This window comes from Macaca thibetana, chromosome 2 (assembly GCF_024542745.1).
Source record: "Macaca thibetana thibetana isolate TM-01 chromosome 2, ASM2454274v1, whole genome shotgun sequence".
Taxonomy (NCBI): Eukaryota; Metazoa; Chordata; class Mammalia; order Primates; family Cercopithecidae; genus Macaca; species Macaca thibetana.
Genome location: NC_065579.1, coordinates 51386646 through 51408681, shown reverse-complemented (window position 1 = coordinate 51408681; position 22036 = coordinate 51386646). Strand labels below are relative to the sequence as shown.

Below are 22036 nucleotides of genomic sequence, written 5' to 3'. Positions count from 1 at the left end.
TGGATAAGTTCGTGTGTTGTGGGGGAAGGGAGCACTGCTTTCTGTTCAGTTTTGCTGTGAACCTAAAACTGCTCTAGAAGATAAAGTCTATTAAAAAATTAAATATAACAACACTGTCATTGTCAATTATGCATAGTGTTGTATGTACAGGCTGTTTTTTTTTTTTTTTTTTTTTTTTTTTTTAGACGGAGTCTCGCTCTCGCTCTCGCTCTCGCTCTGCCACCCAGGCTGGAGTGCAGTGGCGCCATCTCAGCTCACTGTGAGCTCCGCCTCCCAGGTTCACGCCATTCTCCTGCCTCAGCCTCCAGAGTAGCTGGGACTACAGGCACTCGCCACCATGCCTGGCTAATTTTTTTGTATATTTAGTAGAGACAGGGTTTCACCGTGTTAGTCAGGATGATCTCCATCTCCTGACCTCGTGATCCGCCTGCCTTGGCCTCCCAAAGGGCTGGGATTACAGGAGTGAGCCACTGTGCCCGGCAGTATAGGCTGTTTTTTTGTAATCTGTGTCATGATCTTGATCTCTTCAGCATTGGTAGTATAAGCACTGGAGTTTCTTCAGCATCCTATATTTGACCAAACAAACTGCTGTATTATTTTTCTCAGTTGAATCATATGTTGCTGCAAATTAACTAACTTCTGTTTATAGGGAGTAAAAAGTTTCTCACAAATTGATACTTAGGGCCTGGATGACGGCATGAATTAATAGCACAAACCTGTTTTTCATCTCTTCTGGTTAATTTGATAATTTTCCCTGCCTGCATTTCCCTCCTTAGATCAACTGAAAGCGTAGTCTGAGACAAAGATGTGAATACGTATTTAGGACATGGTCACTGGAAGCAGTGACCCTCTAGGGGGATTAACTTCATCCCTGGGGGCATTTACTGTCCCCCACCCACCACTTCTAGGCTCTCTGAGGTAGAAAAGCAAAGATGCCCTTATTTTTTGAATACAAAGAACAGTGATGAAGATAAAAAGATAGCACTGGAAAGCACTATGCTGGTATTGTTCTTTTTCCATGTTACTTGCCAGATCAAAATGTATAAAGTTGAGACAGCATGATTTTACAGCGTATGCTTTCCCATCCCATATGCATTCCTGCCTCTTTAACAACTGCTTGGGATGAATGCTTTCTGTCTATCTTAAATGTATCTACTCCACATTCTCTGATTCACTCTAAACCCCTATCAGCCCATAGTAAGTTATTTTTTATTTTTTTTGACACAGAGTCTTGCTCTGTCACCCAGGCTGGAGTGCAGGGGCGTGATCTTGGCTCACTGTAACCTCTGCCTTCCAGGTTCCAGCGCTTCTCCTGCCTCAGACCCCCAAGTAGCTGGGATTACAGGCCAGCACCAGCGTGCTTGGCTAGTTTTTGTATTTTTAGTAGAGACAGGGTTTCACCATATTGGTCAGGCTGGTCTCGAACTCTTGACCTCAAGTGATCCACCCTTCTTGGCCTCCCAAAGTGCTGGGATTACAGGCGTGAGCCACTGCGCCTGGCCAGCCTATAGTAAGTTATTAATAATTTGGCAATCTCATGTGGAAGTCAACCCCTAGTGAGTCTGGTTAACATGCATTTATTTGGGAGAGGCTGTTATTCCAGATCACATTTCTGCACACCAGTTCTGGACTGTGGTCACTCCACCTAGGCGTTGCCATCCCAGGAGGCCCTGCTGAAGCAGTCTGCCAGAATCAGCCTTATTCTTACTACGTCCAAGATGTGTTAAGTGCTATGGGGAATTAAAAAAGGTCTGTGTGATTATGACCGGTTTCCAGGAGTTTAGAAGCATGCTTGGGGATAAATCCGCACAAGAGGCAGTTTACTAAAGACAGTAACTCAAACTCTGGGAGCAGTTGAGAGAGAGGAGAGTGTAGGTGGATCGGAACCTTTTGGAAAAGTCCCACAAGGAGGCCAGGCCTGAGCATGCCCTGAAGAATGGATAGAATTTGAATTAAGCAAGTCAAGTTGATAAGACGTTTTTTGGAGGCTGAGACTTTCAAGAAAATGTCATTTTAAAACATGGTCTTATTCCTTTGTGATAATCAAACTGTCTAGTAAGTTTGTTGAAACCTGTAGGTACCAATGCTATGTTTGCTTAGTAAGAGGGTGACTGACATTTAGCAATGTCCTTGGACAGGCTTGGTGGGTTATTTGGACACGGGGAACTCCATTTCTGAATGCTTGGCTGAATGCTTCGGATAAAGGCTCCAGATACAGAGGAATCTATAAAGGAGAAAAACCTGGTAGCTCACTCCCTTGGGCAGCTGGATGTACTATGGTCTGTGCATTCTGGTCCAAGCCATTGTGTCGCATGTTTGGGAACTTGTTTAGGAAATTGCTGTCCTTTCCGTGTTGGATAAGGCTGACCAGCTTTCTTGGCTGGATCTGCACTAGGTGGAGCCATGACCCCTCTTCTTCATCACTGGGAGCTGTAACCGTTTTTTTTTTTCCCCCTTGGGCTATGGTGGATGGAGTTAAGGGTCTAAGGGAGTTTGGGAGGGTATTAAAACTTCTCTTTGTTTACTCATCCCTTGTAAGTCTATGTTGTCTGTAATTTCCTGCTTGTTAGAGGGAAAACAGTTTACTATTTTCAACCCCAGGGGCCTTGAATAACTTATAGGCACTTTTGGAAGGCATTGTGCTTGGGTCTCAGACCTGGATTCAAATCCTAATGTTGCCACCAGGTGAAACCACCAGTGCTTCTCTTCGATTCTTACAGACTCTTGGTTTCTTTCTTTATCAATGGTGGCTAAGTATATCTGTCTCATAGTGTTGTTGGGAGATTAAATAAAATCCTGATGTAAAGCCTCTGGCATGAAACTTTAGAAACATCAGTTCGCTTCTAATATAGCTTAGTATGTCAGTTGTGATTCCTGATACTAAAACTTTAAAAATTCAATTTAAAATTTTTTTTTTTTTTTTTTTTTTTGAGACGGAGTCTTGCTCTGTCACCCAGGCTGGAGTGCAGTGGCCGGATCTCAGCTCACTGCAAGCTCCGCCTCCCGGGTTTACGCCGTTCTCCTGCCTCAGCCTCCCGAGTAGCTGGGACTACAGGCGCCCGCCACCTCGCCCGGCTAGTTTTTTTGTATTTTTTAGTAGAGACGGGGTTTCACCGTGTTAGCCGGGATCGTCTCTCGATCTCCTGGCCTCGTGATCCGCCCGTCTCGGCCTCCCAAAGTGCTGGGATTACAGGCTTGAGCCACCGCGCCCGGCCTAAAAATTCAATTTAAATTTAATGAAAATATAAGATATTTATGCACTATTTAAAAAAGAAAAACCATGAGAAAAAATTTTTAGATTTAGCTGAGGAATTTTGAAAATAGAATCACAGTCTTATTTCCTAAATGCAGTTGTTTTCAGGGACTATTTTATTCACTTTGTATAGAAAAATATGTCATATAGAAGAGGTAGCCTCTGTATAAAGGCATCTGATGAAATGCAGCTAATTAAGCACATAATTTGGTACAGACTGTGTACCCAACATATTTTGGCACATAAAATATTTACTCTGATAGACTGAAGCTGTTACTCTGAACTGGATCTGAGTTGTTACTGAGACTGAGTGTTTTTAATCTAGCAAACGATAATGACTTCATCACTTCTGACTTTGTGTGTCTGGTTTCAGTGCTGAATGAGATTTTATTGCTGTGCTTTCAGCTTTTGGTAAGAGTGCTTGATAGATTATTGCTACTAAGACCTTGCTTTTGAAAAGAACATTAAATACTTGTTAATTTATATTTATATTTAAAACTCTAAATTCATGCTAACCATAAGCAAGTTTCCTAATTATGAATTTTCCTCATATTTTCAGTTTTATGTCAAAGCTGTGAACTTGAACAGCACAAACAGTGGATCATCTCAGAGTTAGTTTTCAACATGCTTTAATGTTTTAGTCTCTTTCTCTCCCTGCTTCCTGATGCATTGGCTTAGGACAAAAGTACAGTTTTGGTCATGTGTTAAGCAGGTATATTTTGAAGGAAAACAACTGCCACCACTCTGACTCTGTGCTTTCCACTCTTTGGGTTTGTTTCAGTTCCAGGTTTTCTTAGTGTGTTTAAGTCTACTTCGTGGTCCAAGGTCTGGCTAGATTTTCAGAGAGGTGAGTTTTACTTTAGTTCAACTTTAGTCTCCTTCATTAATTTTTTCGTGTTTTTTTAGAGGTTCTGGGCATTAGATTTGTGACCTCAAATCAGGGGCATGAAACGGAACTTTGCTAATGTTCTCTATAGCTCAAGATGCTAAATGATTTCCAACTGTAAAAGTCCCAGGTGATGTAGCGTTATATTTCAGCATGGATTCTGCTTCAGTTAGTCTTGGGTGGGAGTGGTGATGAGATCCTGCATTTCCAGCAGGCTCCAGGTGATGCTAAGTTTGTTGGTCTGAATAAAGAGTTTAGCGCACACAATTTTAAACTTGACTACTTGGACTTGAATTTCTGTTTTACTGTTTATTACCTATGTGACTTTGAGGAGGATATTTAGCTGCTCTGTGCCTCCATATTGGCATTTGTCACAATAAGAGTGATTAAAATGGCATTTAGCTCCTAGGGCTTATTTAAAGAATAATTGATATAATTTGTGTAAAGTATGTAATACATGATAGCAAAGCAATGGCTGCTAATCAATATAGTTTATATATTTTTCTGATGAAAATAGCTTCTAGAAAATTAGAAGGGAAGAAAAAGGAGTCCTAATATTTATTTATTTTTACTTGAGAAACATTTCACTGCTACTTGGTGACTAACCATTCCAGTTTGCCTGGAACTGCTTTGGTTTAGCACTGAAAGTCTTGCATCCTGGGAAATCCTTCATTTCTGAGCAAACTGGGACAATTGGTTATCCATATGTTTTATATACTTCTTTTGTAATCTTCATAATATTCTCTAGACATAGGTTCCATTATCTGAATTTCATAGATGGTTTGATGGACCATGGTTAGTAAGTGGTGAAGCCTGTGTTCAAACCTGCCTTTGGGTGTCTACAAAGTCTTTGTATGCAACATCTGTTGTACATTCAACGGTCATTCCTGTATTCTTATTTAGTCTTTCAAAATTTTTATCAGAGGCTGGGCGTGGTGACTGATGCTTATAATCCCAGCACTTTGGGAGGCTGAGGCGGGCGAATCACTTGAGGTCAGGAGTTTGTGACCAGCCTGACCAACATGGTGAAACCCTGTCTCTACTAAACAATATAAAATTAGCTGGGTGTGGTGGTGGGTGCCTGTAATCCCAGCTACTCGGGAGGCTGAGGCAGGAGAATCGCTTGAACCCGGGAGGCGGAGGTTGCAATGAGCTGAGATCACGCCATTGCACTCCAGCCTGGGCAACAAGAGTGAAACTCCATCTCAAAATAACAACAGCAACAACAACAACAACGAAAACCAAAATGTATACCAGAAACATATTAGGTTTAGAATAAGATAAAGGAATAAAAGATCTTTAACTCTTATAAAGTTATTTTATTAAAAAATTAATCCTTAAATAGGAAATATACTGGACATGCCAAATCATGAGGCTACCCTAATCCAAGGCCTGAGGAAAGGCAACTCATCTCAAAGACGTGCTCTCTATGGACCAAATGCAATGAACAGTTGGGTTGCAATGAGGCTGGGAAGCAGACTATTTAGATAATTTTGGGAGAAAGTGGAAGTTTGGGCAGGGGGCTAGGGAGAATAGGATTGTATTACGTTAATCTTTTTTTTTTTTGAGACACAGTCTCACTCCATCACCCAGGCTGGAGTGCCGTGGTGCAATCCTGGCTCACTACAACCTTTGCCTCCCGGGTTCAAGCGAGATTCTCCTGCCTCAGCCTCCCAAGTAGTTGGGATGGCAGGCGTGCACCACCACACCCAGCTAATTTTGTGTATTTAGTAGAGACGGGGTTTCACCATGTTAGCCAGGCTGATCTCCAACTCCCAACCTCAGGTGATCCTCCCACCTCAGTCTCCCAAAGTGCTGGGATTATAGGCTCGAACCACTGCACCTGGCCCCTGTATTAAGTTTTTCTTCCTGATTCTTCTCTTTCCAGTCTTCTGCCAAAAAGCCTAGATTTGTTTCTTACCTTTTCTTCATTTCTCTGTCTTTGTAGAAGATCAGTTGGAGCAGACACAATTGAGCTTTGTCAAGTGGCAATATCAGGGGATGCCTGCACATAAGAAAGTCCTCAGATTATCCCATAACCCTGTCTGTATGACAGCCAAAGAATCATACCAGTTGGAATCTTTTCTTACTCTTCATGAAACAAACGCTATTACCTCCAAAAATACTTCTGCAAATATTTCTCACAGAATTTTCCCAGTTTTACTATTAAGAAAGTGACTGCTCATCACCAAAGGAATTTTTATAATGATTTTCAAGCCAGAGTTTTCTCAGTTGGATGTAGCCATAATGAACCCACCCCTGGGCAGAAGTTACATTTTTTTTATGTTCCCAAAGTGGATTTGGATATGACATTTAACATAAAACTTAAAACATTTAAAATTCAATAGATTAATACATAAAATATAAAATATGAATATGAATAATAAAAATTACAGTCAGTTACCTTAAAATCTGTGGAATCAACACATCAAAGCAAGGACTATTTATTATTTTTAATTATTTCTGTATATTTCTAAACTATTTTAATGTGTAATGGATTTAAAATATGTAAACCTGTGTTCCCGCACCTGGTTTTGTTTTTTGCAAACATTTTAATAGAAGATAGGAATTGAAATGGAACTGTTATCCTAATTTCTTCTCTTATTTGATTTGTCTATAATTTTAATTAAAGATAAAACCTATGAGTAAATTATTTTTTTGCCAATAAACTGCAATAAATAAATAAAGATCACCAAAATTGAAGAAATAATAATTGAAAAAATAGGAGAAAATTTTAAAATTATTCTGCATCAGTGGTTCTGAAAGTGTGGTTCTTGGACTAGCAGTATCAACATTACCTGGGAACTCGTTAAAAATGCAGGTTTTTGTGCCCCATCCAGGACCTATTGTTTTATGAAACTCCATGAGTAGGGCTCAGCAGTCTGTTAGTGAGCCTCCCAGGTGATTCCAATGCACACTCAAGTGTGAGAATCCCTGGTTCAGAAGAGTGTCTGATGGGTCATTATGACGATGTACCTTTAGCATGGCTTGACAATTAGAATTTAAATTGATGACTCATAAACTGGACAATCTTGCTGTTTCTGCCTTATAGAGAAGTGATGACCATTGGACAGTGTAGTGTAATGGAAATAATTGAAATTTTAAAGTGGGAAGATCTAGTTTTCAAGTTGCAACTTTATATATGTGAGTCATTGAAGTACTTTGAGTCATAAGTTTCTAATATATAAAAGGGGATAATAATAACCTCCCCCCAAATTAGTCTCATAGACTTGTGATCAAATGCAGATGTGCATGCGAAGGCAATTTAAAAATTACCACTACTATGCAAATGTTACTTTTCATAAGCACATTACTGCCAATATGATTGCAGTTCTCAAAACTTGCCTTTCTCACCTCCCCATTCTTTGCCCTGTGAAAATTTAATTATCTCTTTAAATTTAAGTTTTGCAAAGCAGCGATTAAAAAAAAAAAAAGAAATTGGAGGCTTTTTGAATAAGAAAAGAAATCAGAGTTCTTGCAAATTGTTTTATATATGAAATGGTACCTATGGATCTTTTTTTTTTTTTTCATGAGTAGTCTTTTAAGCTTTTAATCCACCATGTAAAATGAGGCAATAGCACATTTCAGTGATACCATGGCAATAATAATGCATTTGGAATGTTAAGTGTCAAATTTCCCTCACATATTTCAAAAATTGTTTTACATTTTTCTGGTTTAACCTCTCTTGACACCAGTGAACTTGAGGCTTGTAATTGAAGGATAAGTGAGCGAAAAAGCAGTTTAAGTGATAATATATCCATTTCAATTCCTGTTTTCTGGACGGAGACCTTTTATGCTAAGTTCATGTGAGAGTAAATTTTTATGACAAAATTATAACCCTCAGATAGATATTACTCAGGGAGGTTGAGATCTGTCCTGGTATAATGGATCTTGTGACAATGAAATGCAAGAGAGTCTCCCAAAAGCTTTGCCTAAGAAAATTCTGACAGTAGCCTATATATATGCTGCCGAAATTTTCAAGATGCTATTATGACTCATTATAGAAAAGTGGCTTGGCATTTTAATCATGAAATACAATTGTGTTAAAAAGGAGGAGAAAGAAGTGTAAAGCCATAATCTTTGAAATATTGCCATGTATTCCTATTAGTCTAACTATTTAGAAAATGTAGCTTTCAAAGTGGTTTTATGCAATAAAATCTTCTAGTTTGGAAGGGGCCATGTATTTCTTTCCCCTAATTTGAGTTCCACCCATAATTTTCTGTATGTCACCAATTGAATGAAAAGGAGGCATCTTCTGCAACCAGAGGTAATCTTAACTTTACATAATTCTCCATAAGTTTGTTCTTCCCTAATAAAAGAATGCTGCTGCTTTTCCCATTTCGGTGGGTTAACTTTTTTGAGGGAAATAAGTAAGGATCTCTCAAAATATCATAGCATGCACAGTTAAAAATATTACATCATTTGTAAGGACCGCAGTATTATTACAAATAAGTTGGCAGAATTTAATTATTTCATACAATTTTGAGATATTTAATTTTCCTGGTTTTGTTCAGTGAAACTGTTTTATATTTTCCAGTCATCTAAGGGAAATTTTATATATTTTTTTCAAAAGATCATCATAAAACAAAGAAGAAATCAATAGTAAGAAACAACAATAAAAAGGGAGCAAATAACTATCAAAAGCTCCAGAGTTGAAATTAATTTTTACTTTAATGTGTGAAAACATGATTTCAAATTATGTTTGGTTTTACATTCAATTGTGCTTAAACTTTTGAGGGTCCATAACTCCCATATTGTAAGAATCTGATGAAAATTCTGCACACAGGAAAATGTACACATGCACACGCACACATTACTTTATACCCCATTGTAGTGGAACTTGGTGAAGAACCACACTTGAGAGCAGCAATTGCACCCATTGTTTTGATACCATCCAACACTTACCTCAAGTAGGAACCACCTGAGCCAACTCCTTTTAAGACAAGTTTACTTTGTCCCAAACACAAAGTGGAAATTAGTGGATTAACTTGGTGAGCATCTATGATCTCAAATTTTAACAAAAAGCTACGAGATAAACAGGGCAGGCAAAAGGTGATAGTGTCTTGCTAGATATCATTCAGTAGTAGAGTCAGGATTCAAGCCCAAACCTCCTGATTTCTAGCTCTGTGATTTTGCGTAACACTACATATCCTCCAAGGATTTCCATCTGTGACCCATCTGGAACTGTTATACCAGTTGTTTCTGGCTTGTTGCATCAGTTAGGATTAGGCTTGATTGTAAAGAATAATGATCCAAATTAACAGTGGTTTCACTAAAGAGGACCTTCATTTCTTTTTCATATTTAAATACTAAGGTAGGTGGTCCAAGCCTTGATTAGCATCCCTGCTTGGTGAAGTCCTAAAAGGCCCAGGCTCCTTTTGTCATTTTCTTTGCCTTAGTTTTCAAGATCATCTGTGGTTCAAGATGACTGCTCAGCGTCAGCCATCACAATTATATTGCAGCCAAAAAGAAGAGAAAGAAAAAAGAGCCACAGTGTTCCAGAGGTCTTTGAAGTGAGCTTTCTGGACTTTGCCATATGATGTTTCTTCTTACAACTCATAGACTAGAATAGTCCAATTTTTGATATTGTCCTGTGTGCGTCCATTATTTAGTTTATAAAAGGTACAAAAGCTTTACATACCATTTTACTTGAGTTAGTATGCATTTTAATATTTCTGTTTTCTTCTTTATTTTTATTTTTATTTTTATTTTTTTGAGACGGAGTCTCGCTCTGTCACCCAGGCTGGAGTGCAGTGGTGCAATCTCAGCTTACTGCAAGCTCCACCTCCTGGGTTCACACTATTCTCCTGCCTCAGTTTACCGAGTAGGTGGGACTACAGGCACCCGCCACCACGCCTGGTTATTTTTTTTTATTTTTTAGTAGAGACGGGGTTTCACCGTGTTAGCCAGGATGGTCTAGATCTCCTGACCTCATGATCTACCCGCCTCGGCCTCCCAAAGTGCTGGGATTACAGGCATGAGCCACCACGCCCAGCCTCATATTTCTTTTCATAATCAGAAAAAAATATTACCTGAGTGACTAAAAATAAAAAATCCTAACAAGATCATTCCTCATTCTAACTGAATAGTTTGTGAATGGCATCCCAGAGTATTTTCCTTCTTTGACTTTGTATGAATTGTGAAAATAAACATGTGAAGACTAATATCTATATTAAAGTTAAAACACTAAAACTTTATTTTATTTATGAGAAAATTTGAGTAGCCCTACGATTCTATTTGCAGGGAGTTTGGAAATAGAACTTTTATATGTATGGCCATGTGCCTGGTTCAAAACTGGGAGACCTATTATAAGGGAGAATAGAGTGAAGAAAGAGGGCAAGGAAAAGAGGAGAGATTTTAGAGAACAATATGCAGTCTCTGAGGGTCAGTGGTCAGGAACAGTTTCTAGACTCCATTGCTTCTTTTAGATGCTCAAATAAGTGAGTATTTAAGTACATTTCTTGCTACTGCTGCTTTGTATGATTTATATCCTGGGAAATTTAACATTGACTTAATACTGCAATACTTCATTGTAGATTTGGGGGACCAATGCATATTCTCTTTTAGAAAACCTCCCATTTCCATTTTCTATATTAAAGGTAAAAGGTTAGTTTATAGCACTGGGAACCACATGGTGGGACCAAGAAGAGTTCTCTGTCCTTGACCTTTTCCCATGTCCAGAAAAGCCCAACATCCGTCCCTTCGGAAAGGTCAAAATAATTTAAACTTTTTTTTTTTTTTTTTTTTTTTTTTTTGAGGTAAAGAGTCTAGGGAGAACATGAGAACAGAGAAAATTTGTGTCTTTGCAATGATATGTTCTAAGTTTCTTTGGGGGTTCTTTATTTTTTCATCTAAAGAAAATCAGGCATAAACGTTTGTGTTAAATGAGAAACAGATATTCTTGTTAGTAAGCCTAATGTTCACTTAGCCAGTGAGCACTTCTGTGGTCAAAAAGCATATCCAATGTGTCAAATGTGGGGAAGAGACCTCTGATATGACATTTAAAGATCAGTTTGGAGTCATAAGGCTTACTGGAAACATTTATTTGCATGAGTAAAAATAAGATGTTTCATTTTTTCATAACAGATGTACATCTCAGATGTGCACCTCAACGATTAGATATTGCTATAACAGAACACATTTTCAAAATATGAAACAATGCCTCTTGAGTTTTATAGTAAGAACATTGGAAAATGAATGATATATATATTTTTACATATATATTTTGTATGTATGTATATACACGTATATATTTTGTGTATATATGTATATACACAATATGTATGTGTGTGTATCTGTGCATATGTATATTTGAGTCAGAGTTTTGCTCTGTCATCCAGGGTGGAGTGCAGTGGCATGATTTTGGCTCGCTGCAGCCTCGACCTCCTGGGCTCAAGCAATCCTTTTGCCTCAGCTTCCCAAGTAGCTGGGACCACAGGTATGTTCCATCACAGCTGGCTAATTTTTTATTTTTATTTTTTTTTGTAGAGATAGGGTCTCACTTTATCACCCAGACTTGTCTTGAACTCCTGGGCTCAAGTGATCCTCCCATCTTGGCCTCCCAATGTGTTGGGATTACAGGTATGAGCCACTGTGCCTGGCCTCTGTCAAGAATATTGTGATGTATAGCACAACTTGTAACTTGGGTACAAAGTACTTTTACTGATGGATGAAAAATTAAAAGGGAAGAATCACAGCACTTACCACTCAAACTTTCTCATAAATGAGGTAAAAATTTAGTGTTTTAACTTTAATGTAGATATTTGTATTCACATATTTATTTTCACAATTCATATGCAGTCAAAGAAGTAAATGCCCTCAGATGCCATTCAGAAACTATTTAGTTAGGATGAGATCTTGTTAGGATTTTTTATTTTTAGCCACTCAGGCTAATTTTTCTTTTTCTGATTGAGAAAAAAATATTAAGCTGCATAATAATTCAAATAGTGTGTACAACGTTTGTGTCTTTATAAACTGAATGATGGTTGGACATGTGACAATATTCTGCAATTGGGATTATCTCTTTTATCCCCTCCACCTAAAGGCTCAATGGAATTAGAGGTATTTATATGAATTTTAGGGTTAGAATATACTTCAATCGTTTCTCATTTGAGTAAGTGTGAGTGAGTATATAATTCCCATATGGCATGTATAATGAAACAAATTTACATTCCCACGTTCTGAAGCTAGTTTGGAATGCTAAATATTTAGATATAGATACCATATTTTTAAAGAGACAATATAATCTCATAGCCACATTTTTGTCTTTTACTTTCGTGACTCTGTCACCTTCCCCTCCTCCCCTTGTAAAGCAATTTTGTTAGTTTACATTTGTTTTTCCTGGACAATTTTGCATGGGAAACTTTTATCTACCTCCTGATTATCACAGCACACCATCATCTTGTAGCTTTGATGGCATCCTGTCTTTTATGGGTCCCTAAAGGATTCATGAGGCATGTCCCAGATTGTTTATTGACTTAACTTCTCAGGACCTTTCCCAATCATTGAAAACTGTCTAGGGTGTTCTAAGAAGTAAGTTTACTGGAAGTCAAGGAACTCTCTACTTGTCCCTCAAATTATAGTCAGTCCAGTGGTAGGCATCTGTGTCTGGATTTTGGGAATGTAAACACTACCACTGTTGCCACTTGATCACACATTGAGGTATTGGTGTTGGGGAGAAGCTATCCAATAATACCATCTTAAATAATAGGAGTATAAATAGTACAAATGCAGCAAGTTACTCTGATTGCCTTTGGTCTACATGACTTTCTCTCCTCAACTTATAGTACATTTCCAGGTTTCCTTTCTATCCATCAGGAGGGCAGGGGTCACAGCTGACCAGACTGTCTTGTCTGTGTCCGTACTGGCAAAGAGATGTTTTAGCAGGTGGTTTCTTCTGATTATGGCAGGTTAAATTAAACTATTTCGAATTTAATGTACATTATGCTGATGAGAACTGGATCGGTTGTTTAAAGGACTGAGATTCCTCTCTATATGAACCATTTTATTTCCTGCTAGGACATCCTTTTGCTTTTTTGAAGATATAAACAATGTCTACTTGTATCAGAAAAAAATAGGCAAATTATGTTTTTGAAAATTGAAGATATTATTTCTTATTAACAGACTGATTGGCATTAATGTTGATTATTAATGCTATAGAGAAATACGGAGAATATAGTTTATCATAAAAAGATGAATTTTAAAGCATTAAATGCATTTTATTTTTTATTGTATTAGCACATAAATTGATGAAGCCACATGGTGAAAATCTGTGAGAAACTGAAGGTTTTCATTTATTTTCTGTGCCCCACTGTATATCACCTTTCAAAATACTCAAAGTAATGCTTTCTGCTGGGTCCAAACTTCACTTGGAGCAAAGAAAGGTAGTTAAAAGGTTTCACTTAAAGCTACTTCATTATGGTGCTACTGAAAGTAAGTAAAAGCAAACAGTGATAACGTGGGACTTAAATGAGCGAGAGAAGGATTCAGGTGATATAGAAGCTGAATTTGGGGATAATTGAAGATTGACTTTCTGATGAAAGGCACAAAAAAGGATTAATTGGCTTATTCCAAACAGAGGGCAATTCTTTAGGAAGTATGCTTAAGGATATACTTGGAAATAAATTTGACAGCTAGCATGGTCTCTCTGCAGGTTGGCTTTATCCGGGATTCGGGAAGGAGAAAACCAAATTTGCCTTTGTCTCGGAGCTCAAAGGCAAATGTGTGTTTGATGCCCAGGTCATAAGCCCAGTCTAAAGAAGAACCTGATGTCGGGTCTGTAAAACACAAGCAGTAAATATTTAATTAGAGACAAATGCTAATGTTTTTTTAAAAGTGGAAATCAGTGGTGTATAATTAGCAATAAAAAATAATTATGTATACAGTTAATTGCAGTCATGAATGAGAGTAGTGGTCTGAATAGTACAGAGTGCATAGTAAAGCATAATCATGACTTTGGAATCCACCAAGTGTGTGCTGCATTTAAAATATTACATTTTGGTTGGGTCACTACTAACTGGAGTTTATTTCCTAGGCACACATTGTTGCAGACGTGTTCAGAGCAAGTGCTAGCAGCTGAGGAAACCAGCTAAGCAGTCACTGGTCATTAAAAACCACCAGGGAAAAACTATACACACAAGATACATAGAATTGCATTTCTTCTAATAGCTTAGGTCTCTTGTTTTTCATGTTGCTGGGGTAAACTATTTCATAGTCAAAAGACCAAGAAAATGTAATTTAGTTATTTTAAAGACATATTTAATTTCCTAATTCAAAATTTCCATGTAAACTTTTATGAAATTTAACTCAAGGTTCTATTTTTTGATAAAAAGTTTGGAAATATCAACACACTTCTAAAGGTTATATGCATATAACACACATCTAGAGGCTGTATACATATACAAGTGCATATACATATAATAATTGCATTTATGTGCTCACATTTGCTTTATGTGATATAAAAGGGTTTTTTTTTGTATGGGAAGGTGTTTATGTTCTAGGACAAGTAATGAGTTTAATAATAACAGTCTGAAAGGTTTGAAAATTTGAAAGAATTCAAAACTGATGAAGAAAGAGAGAAGGGATATTTTGATGAAAAGAGATAGTGTTGGCTCTTAAATTGGTCACCAAATATTTATTAAACCTTTAATATTTACAGGACACATTTCTTGGCACTGGGGAGAGTAATTGTTGCAGGGTACAAAAATGCAGAAGATGCCACTGGTGTCTTCAGTAACTTACAATTTAGGAGGCAGAAGTCAAGGTATAAGTCAATAGAGGCAGAGCAGAATATGCTAAGTACCAAAGAAAAGGTACAATATTTTATCAAGATTTAAAAGAAAAAAGATTATTCTTGATGAGGAGTATGGCCTTTCATGCCCAGTGCCAGCTCAAATACTGCCTTCATGATGGAGGAGGTGATATTGTAGGAGAACCTTGAAGAAAGGCTAGTGTGTTTTCAGCTGGAGATGGAAGAAAGGAATTCTGGCTGGTGAACTACAAGGATAGAAAAGCATGGAGGCATTGTTAGAAACTAATGAGATCCAGCTGGACCAGAGCAACGGCAGCAGTGGGAGTTTGTGAGTAAAACTTGGAAAACCTTGTGAATCGGGACTAGGTGTTTAAATTTTCTTTTGGAGGCCTTTTAGTACTTTAGGATTGTTAATCTGGATTGAAAAGAATAGAAACCAGTTATGAGGTATTGTGAAATGAAAGCCTGAACTAGGGTAGAGTCACCACATTGGAAATAGAACTGAGGGATTCCATGTAAGAAACATTGGGATTTGATAAAAATGATTGATGTTTCAATCTGGGTAGCTGGGAAAAACATACTGTTAAAAGAAATGGGAACTCAGCGCTAGGATGGGAAAAAGAAAAGGCAAAGGAAGACGAAGTGATACGTTTAACATCAAAAAGACATTCAAGAAAGAGCTTGGAAAAATGAATATTTAAATTATTGGCATAGACATCATGGGTGAAATTGGTGTGCACACATTTAGGATCATTATTTTCTTGGTGGGATGGATCCTTTTTATCATTGTTAATGTCTCTGTCACTAGCAAATTTCTTTGCTCTGAAATTCCCTTTATTTGATACTTAATATAGCTATTCTTCCTAATGGCATAGTATATCTTTTCTATCATTCTCATTTCAACTTATCTATGTTGTTATACTGGAAATGAGTTTCTTATAGACAGCATATTGTTGAATTACAATTTAAAAAGTTCATTCTGCCCATGTGTCTTTAATTAGTGCATGTAGGTAAATTATTGATATGACTTAACTGTGCTATTATTTTATTTCTTTTTTTGTTCTTTCTGTTTTTATCCCTTTATCTTTCTTTTCTTGCTTTCCACCTTCCTCTTGGTTACATGACATTTTTAGGATTCCATTTGATTGATTTATAATGTCTTAAAGTATGTCACTTGCTTAGTTTTCTTAGTGGTTGCTCCAGATATTATAATACACATATATAACTTATCACAGTCTAATGGTATTGACATTTTACTATGTCAAGCGAGGTATAGAAACTTTACTTCCTTTTAGATCCTTTTTCTCTTCCCACTTTTAAAGTACAATTGTCTTGAGTACTTCTCTACATACATTGAACATCACATCAAATAAACTTACAATTTTTGATTCAATCATCATATGAAGAAAGATAGTCTATTATTTAATTTATTTATACTGAATCCATTTTTCTTCCTTCCTCTCTGCAGTTCCAAGCCTTTTGCTGTGATTATTTCCTTCTTGTTCAGAGGGTTCTTTTAGCCATTAAGAGTGGGTGTGCGGGAGACATATCTCCTGATTTTCCTTTGTATGAGAATGTCTTTATTCCCTCCTTCATTTCTGAATATTTTGCTGGATATTGAATTTATTGCATTTAGGGTTGATAGATTTTTTCATTCAGCACTTGATAAAATGTCACTTCCTTTTGACTTTCATGGTTTCATATGAAAAATCTGCTGTCACTGGAATTGTTTTTAACTCTAAATCATTTCTCTCTGATTCCTTTTTTTTTTTTTTTTTGTGAGATGGAGTCTCCCTCTGTCGCCCAGGCTGCAGTGCAGTGGCACGATTCGGCTCACTGCAAACTTGGCCTCCCGGGTTCATGCCATTCTCCTGCCTCAGCCTCCTGAGTAGCTGGGACTACAGGCACCCACCACCACGCCCGGCTAATTTTTTGTATTTTTAGTAGAGACGGGGTTTCACCGTGTTAGCCAGGATGGTCTTGATCTCCTGAGGTTGTGATCCACCTGCCTCAGCCTCCCAAAGTGCTGGGATTACAGGCATAAGCCACCACGCCCGGCCTGATTTCTTTTATGGTTTTTTTCTTTGTCTAGTTTTCAGAAGTTTAATTATGATATACTTTGATGTGAGTTTCTCTGGGTTATTCCTGTTTGGGTTTCACTCAGCTACTTGACTATGTTAGTTTATGTCTTTGTCAAATGTAGGATATTTCAGCTTTTATTTCTTCAAACATTTTTTTCCAGCCCCTGTTCCCTTTATCTATATTTTCCTTGGACTGATGACATGAATGTTGGATGTTTTATTATGCTATTTGTTCCTGAGGCTTTGTTTGTTTATTTTTTTGTTTATTTTCTGTCTTCAGAGTGAGTGAATTCGATTGTTCTGTCTTTAAGTTCACTGATTCTTCCCTCTGTCATATTTGTTCTATTAAGCCCTTCCAGTTTTTTCGTTGTTCAGGTTATTGTATTTTCTAGTTCTGTGGTTTCCATTCAGTTCCTTTTTATATCTTATATTTCTTTGATGATATTTTCCATTTCTTCATTTGTTTCAAGGCCATCTATAATTGTTTGTTGAGGCATTTTTTTTTTATGATGGCAACTTTGAAATTCTTTTCCAATGTTTGAAATTCCAATCATCTCAGCGTTGGCATCTATGGATTGTCTTTTTATATTCAAGCTGTAATTTTTCTTGTTTTTAGTATTATAAGTGATTTTTGATTATATTCTGGACATTTTAGCTATTACATTAAATAATAAATTGTAACTTAAATCTTCAATTTAGCAGGTAGTCACCCTGTTTAGGTTTAGTAAACAGGCCCTTGGCCTACTTTTGTGTCTTGTGATACTGATGACAATATAGTATATATATTTTTTTCTTTGGAGATGGAGTCTCACTCTGTCACCCTGGCTGGAATGCAATGGCACAATCTGGACTCACTGCAACCTCTGCCTCCCGGGTCCAAGTGCTTCTCCTGTCTCAGCCTCCCAAGTAGCCAGGACTACAGGCGCCCACCACCACACCCAGCTAACTTTTGTATTTTTAGTAGAGACAGGGTTTCACCATATTGGTCAGGCTGGTCTTGAACTCCTGACCTCAGGGAATCTGCCCACCTTGGCCTCCCAAAGTGCTGGGTTTACAGGCATGTGCCACCACACCTAGACAGTTTTGCTTTTTTTTTTTTTTTTTTTTTTTTTGAGATGGAGTCTCACTTTGTTGCCCAGGCTGAAGCTCAACCTCTGCCTTCCAGGTTCAAGCAATTCTCCTGCCTTAGCATCCTGAGTAGCTGGGACAACAGACGTGCACCACCACACCTAGCTAAGTTTTGTATTTTTAGTAGAGACGGGGTTTCAGCATGTTGGCCAGGCTGGTCTTGGACTCCTGTTCTCAGGTGATCCTCCCTCCTTGGCCTCCCAAAGTGCTGAGATTACAGGCATGAGCCACCGTGCTCAGCTGACAATATAGTTTCCAAAGGCTTTGCACTGCTATTTTGGTCTGGTTGGTTCACTGAGTGGCTAAAAGGTGATTGCCTGAGGCCCTAGGTAACAAATGAGGGATTCCAGCCTGTGGGGATAGAGGTCATTTCATGATGAGGAGAGTCAAAAGTAAGAGGAGCGACCCAAGGAGAGAACCTGAGGAAGTATCCATATATTGTACCCTATTTTTTGGAAAATATCTAGTTTTAGAGGCAGTCAGCAAGAGAGTAGAAAAAAGAGGAGGAGGAGGAAGAAGAGAACTAGTAGAGTTCAAAGTCAAGGAAGCTAAAGGAATGGCAAGAAGAAGAGTTATTAACAGGGTCAAATATTGCATATAATTTATGGAGCATGTGAGCTGAAATACAGATACTGGCTTCTGTGATCAAAAAGATGCCACTTTTAGCTAGTTGGATTTAAGTTCATGAGAAAGAAACCATGCTAAGATGCGAGCTTGGTAGCAAAGGAGGTAAAGTAAATAGGAATTTTGTCTTGTAATTTAGGATATGCTAGACAATTTTAATAAAATTGACCGGTTTCTAGTTGAAGTAGCTCTCTATTTGCAGCCGAGTAAACTTCTGTGATTTCCAAGGGTTAAAGGGCATGACTATTCTCTTTTGAGAGATTTACTTTATGTGAAGTTTGTCATTAAGATTAATAGTGGTCATTGAGAATGTATGGAATTTGATTTTTCATAATTATGTGATACTATGAAGTAGAAGACATTTCGTATTTTCTAGATCTTAAATTGGCAAACAAAAACTGTATTAAGGCACAAAATAAATACAACATTGCAAGTTTTTACTTTGAGAAAAAAAATAGAGAATTTGTGTGTGTGTGTGTGTGTGTGTGTGTGTGTGTGTGTGTGTGTATGTGACAGAGTCTTGCTCTGTTACCTTGGCTGGACTGTGGTGGCATGATCATGGCTCACTGTAGCCTCGACATCCCAGGCTCAAGTGACCCTTCCACCTCAGCCTCCTGAGTAGCTGGGACTACAGGTGTATGTCACTGTGCTTGGCCAGAACTTAATTGGCTTAACCTGATACTTAGCCTGTTCTTTATCTCCATGTGTACACACTAAAACATGTGTATGCATTTATAAAATATAATAACAATCACTTGCTAAATACCAAGTACCCTTCTGTGTGCTTTATGCATGTTAACTCATTTAATTAATTCCTATCCCAAATGTAAGTAACAATTACCATTTTACGGAAGAAGAAACTTAGGCTCAGGGTAAGGAACCTGCTGAAAAACACATAGCTAGTAGACAGTTGAATCAGGATTCAAGCCCAGGCTGTGTCTTCAGAGTTCATGCTGTTAATCATTGTACTGTGCCACCTATGTGCCACTCTGTATTCTAGCCAATAACAAGTCTTTACTCAGTTCTATAAAATAATTTCGTTTTTGTTGACAGCATATTCTGAGTATGTTCAACATTAAGAAAATATCTCCTACTTATTTCAAGGCACAATATTAGTTGCAACAAATTCAATCAGAACAAATCTAAATGAAACTGTACCAAACTAGAAATCTGATTTCAGCCCAAAGGGATCCATACAAAGTGATACTGGTGATTTAATGTGTGCTGCATTTATTGCTTACTTGATACAGTGTTTTCTAAAAAATTGTATCATTTTAAAAAGTATTATTTAAATGTGTTCAATATAATAACCTGTACTATTAATATTAAGTGAAAATTATATTTGAAGCAAGAGCTGAAGCCAGAGATACATGGGCATAAATGGAAATATTTTCTCTGTAGTATCAGTTTGAATGTCTCTTAGTAAGTAGAGATCTGGTGTTATGAACTACAAATCTTAACTTTGTCTTTTTCAGAATGTAAATTCTGAAGGAGTAGAATATGTAGAATAGGAAAAAAGAGCACTGGGTTGAGAACCAGTGGCAGATCTAGCAATTTTGGTGCATGAAGGAAGCTACAAGAAATGTACTTTGAAATTAACTTTTTAATTCATGATGTGACTCACAGATAAATTTTATTACTAATGCAATCTTCTTGGTTCTTATCAACTCAAATAACTATTCTTGCTCACGAAGTACTATGTTTAGTTATTTCTAAGATGATGAAGGATTGGATATGGTGTTTATATGCAAATATAATCATTTCACATTAAACATTACTATTTACATTTTTGTGCCATCTTAATATTGCTGCTTTGGGGCAAAGTGGTAGGTATCTAATTTTAACTCTGGTCTTGAATGCTGATTTTTGTTTTTGTTCTGCTCTAAAGTGATGAAACCTTTCTGTATCTGAATTTCAGTCTATAAATGAGAGGTTTTGCTTAGATCAGTGATTCATACCATATGACCTATGGTAACTCTTAAACCCCACAGGGAACTGTGTCGTAATAGGCTTCTATTGTGCCTTGCATAGACATTTCTTCCCGATTTGTTAAAATCTGAGATTGAGTTCCAGCTTCACCAGTTACTAATAACTGGGAAATAGTACTCCCCACCTCATAGGGTTGTCATGAGGCTTGAGATTGTGAAAATCAAAGGGTAAGCACAGTGCCTAACTTGTAAAGACTCTATAAATATTTGCAGATATTATTTAGTATAAAGTATGGGAGTTGGCAAATCCTAGCCAGCCTCCTGTTTCTGAGAATGAGGTTTTATTGGCACACAATCATGCCCATTTGCTGACTTATTGTCTATGGCCGTTTTTGAGCTATGATGCTCTGGTTGAGTACCTGCAACAGAGACTGTACCTCCACAAAGCTATTTACTATCTGGCCCTTTACAGAAAAAAAATTACTGATTCCTTGTATATAGAACAAGAGACAAGAAAATCAAGGCCAAGAAATCCAAGTCAATAACTTAAAAACACACAGACAACACAAAGTTAAAAATAGTGAAGAGTAAGAAATGGTGCTGAGAATATAAAACAAAAGTGACAGAACTAGAGTCTTGTGATCTCCTTTCTAGTTCAGCATACAGCTTTCAGTTGAACATAGCGAGAAGGAGCAAGTGAGAAGGACAAATAACTTGTTTTATATGACCAGAGGGACTGAAACTGATTTTCTATCTGTTTTCCTATCGGGAGCTAGGGAATAGACCATACTTACATGCAGACAAGGCAAGTAAGAAAGAGTCCAGTTAAAGTTAAATGGTTAAAAAAAAATGTAGACTCTGCTCCAACTACTTTTGTGTGTGTGTGTGTTTTTTTAGATGAGGTCTTGCTCTGTTGCCCAGCCTGGAGTACAGCGGCGCAATCACAGCTCACTGCAGTTTCAACCTCCCAGGCCCAAATGATCTTCCCAACCCAGCCTCCAGAGAAGCTGGGACTACAGGCATAGGTCACCATGCCTGGCTAATTTTTTTTTTTTTTCTCGCTCCAGTGAATTCTCATTAATTCCTGGACGGATGCAACCTTGTTGGTGGTAGAGGTGGGAAACAGGAAAGTAGATGAATTAAACTGTAAATCTGTCTTGACTTAATAGCTTCTGTTGACCTTGTAACCCTGTAAAAGTTCAGTATAATTTGTTTCTAGAAAAATCTTATCCCAAGAAAAGGGCAGAATCTATCACCTAGATTCACATATAATTCAGAATATCCTGTAAAAAGTAGAATTTAAATTAGCAATTTCAGATGCTCTAACATAAATTGCAAATTCTATGATTTTCTTTAATATTTATAAAAAATAGTTAAGGGAAAGGG

General features: G+C 37.4%; 1 protein-coding gene across 2 annotated transcripts in view; it reads right to left on the bottom strand.

Moving 5' to 3' along the window:
* Positions 1-13336: 13336 nt before the first annotated feature.
* CPA3 (carboxypeptidase A3) overlaps positions 13337-22036 on the bottom strand; it is a 28456-nt gene continuing 19756 nt past the window's right edge. For both annotated transcript variants that reach the window (XM_050778195.1, XM_050778196.1), the window contains exon 11: positions 13337-13915. In XM_050778195.1, coding sequence (XP_050634152.1) covers positions 13728-13915 — 188 coding nt within the window. In that variant the 3' untranslated portion in view covers positions 13337-13727. The remainder of the gene's footprint in view (positions 13916-22036) is intronic.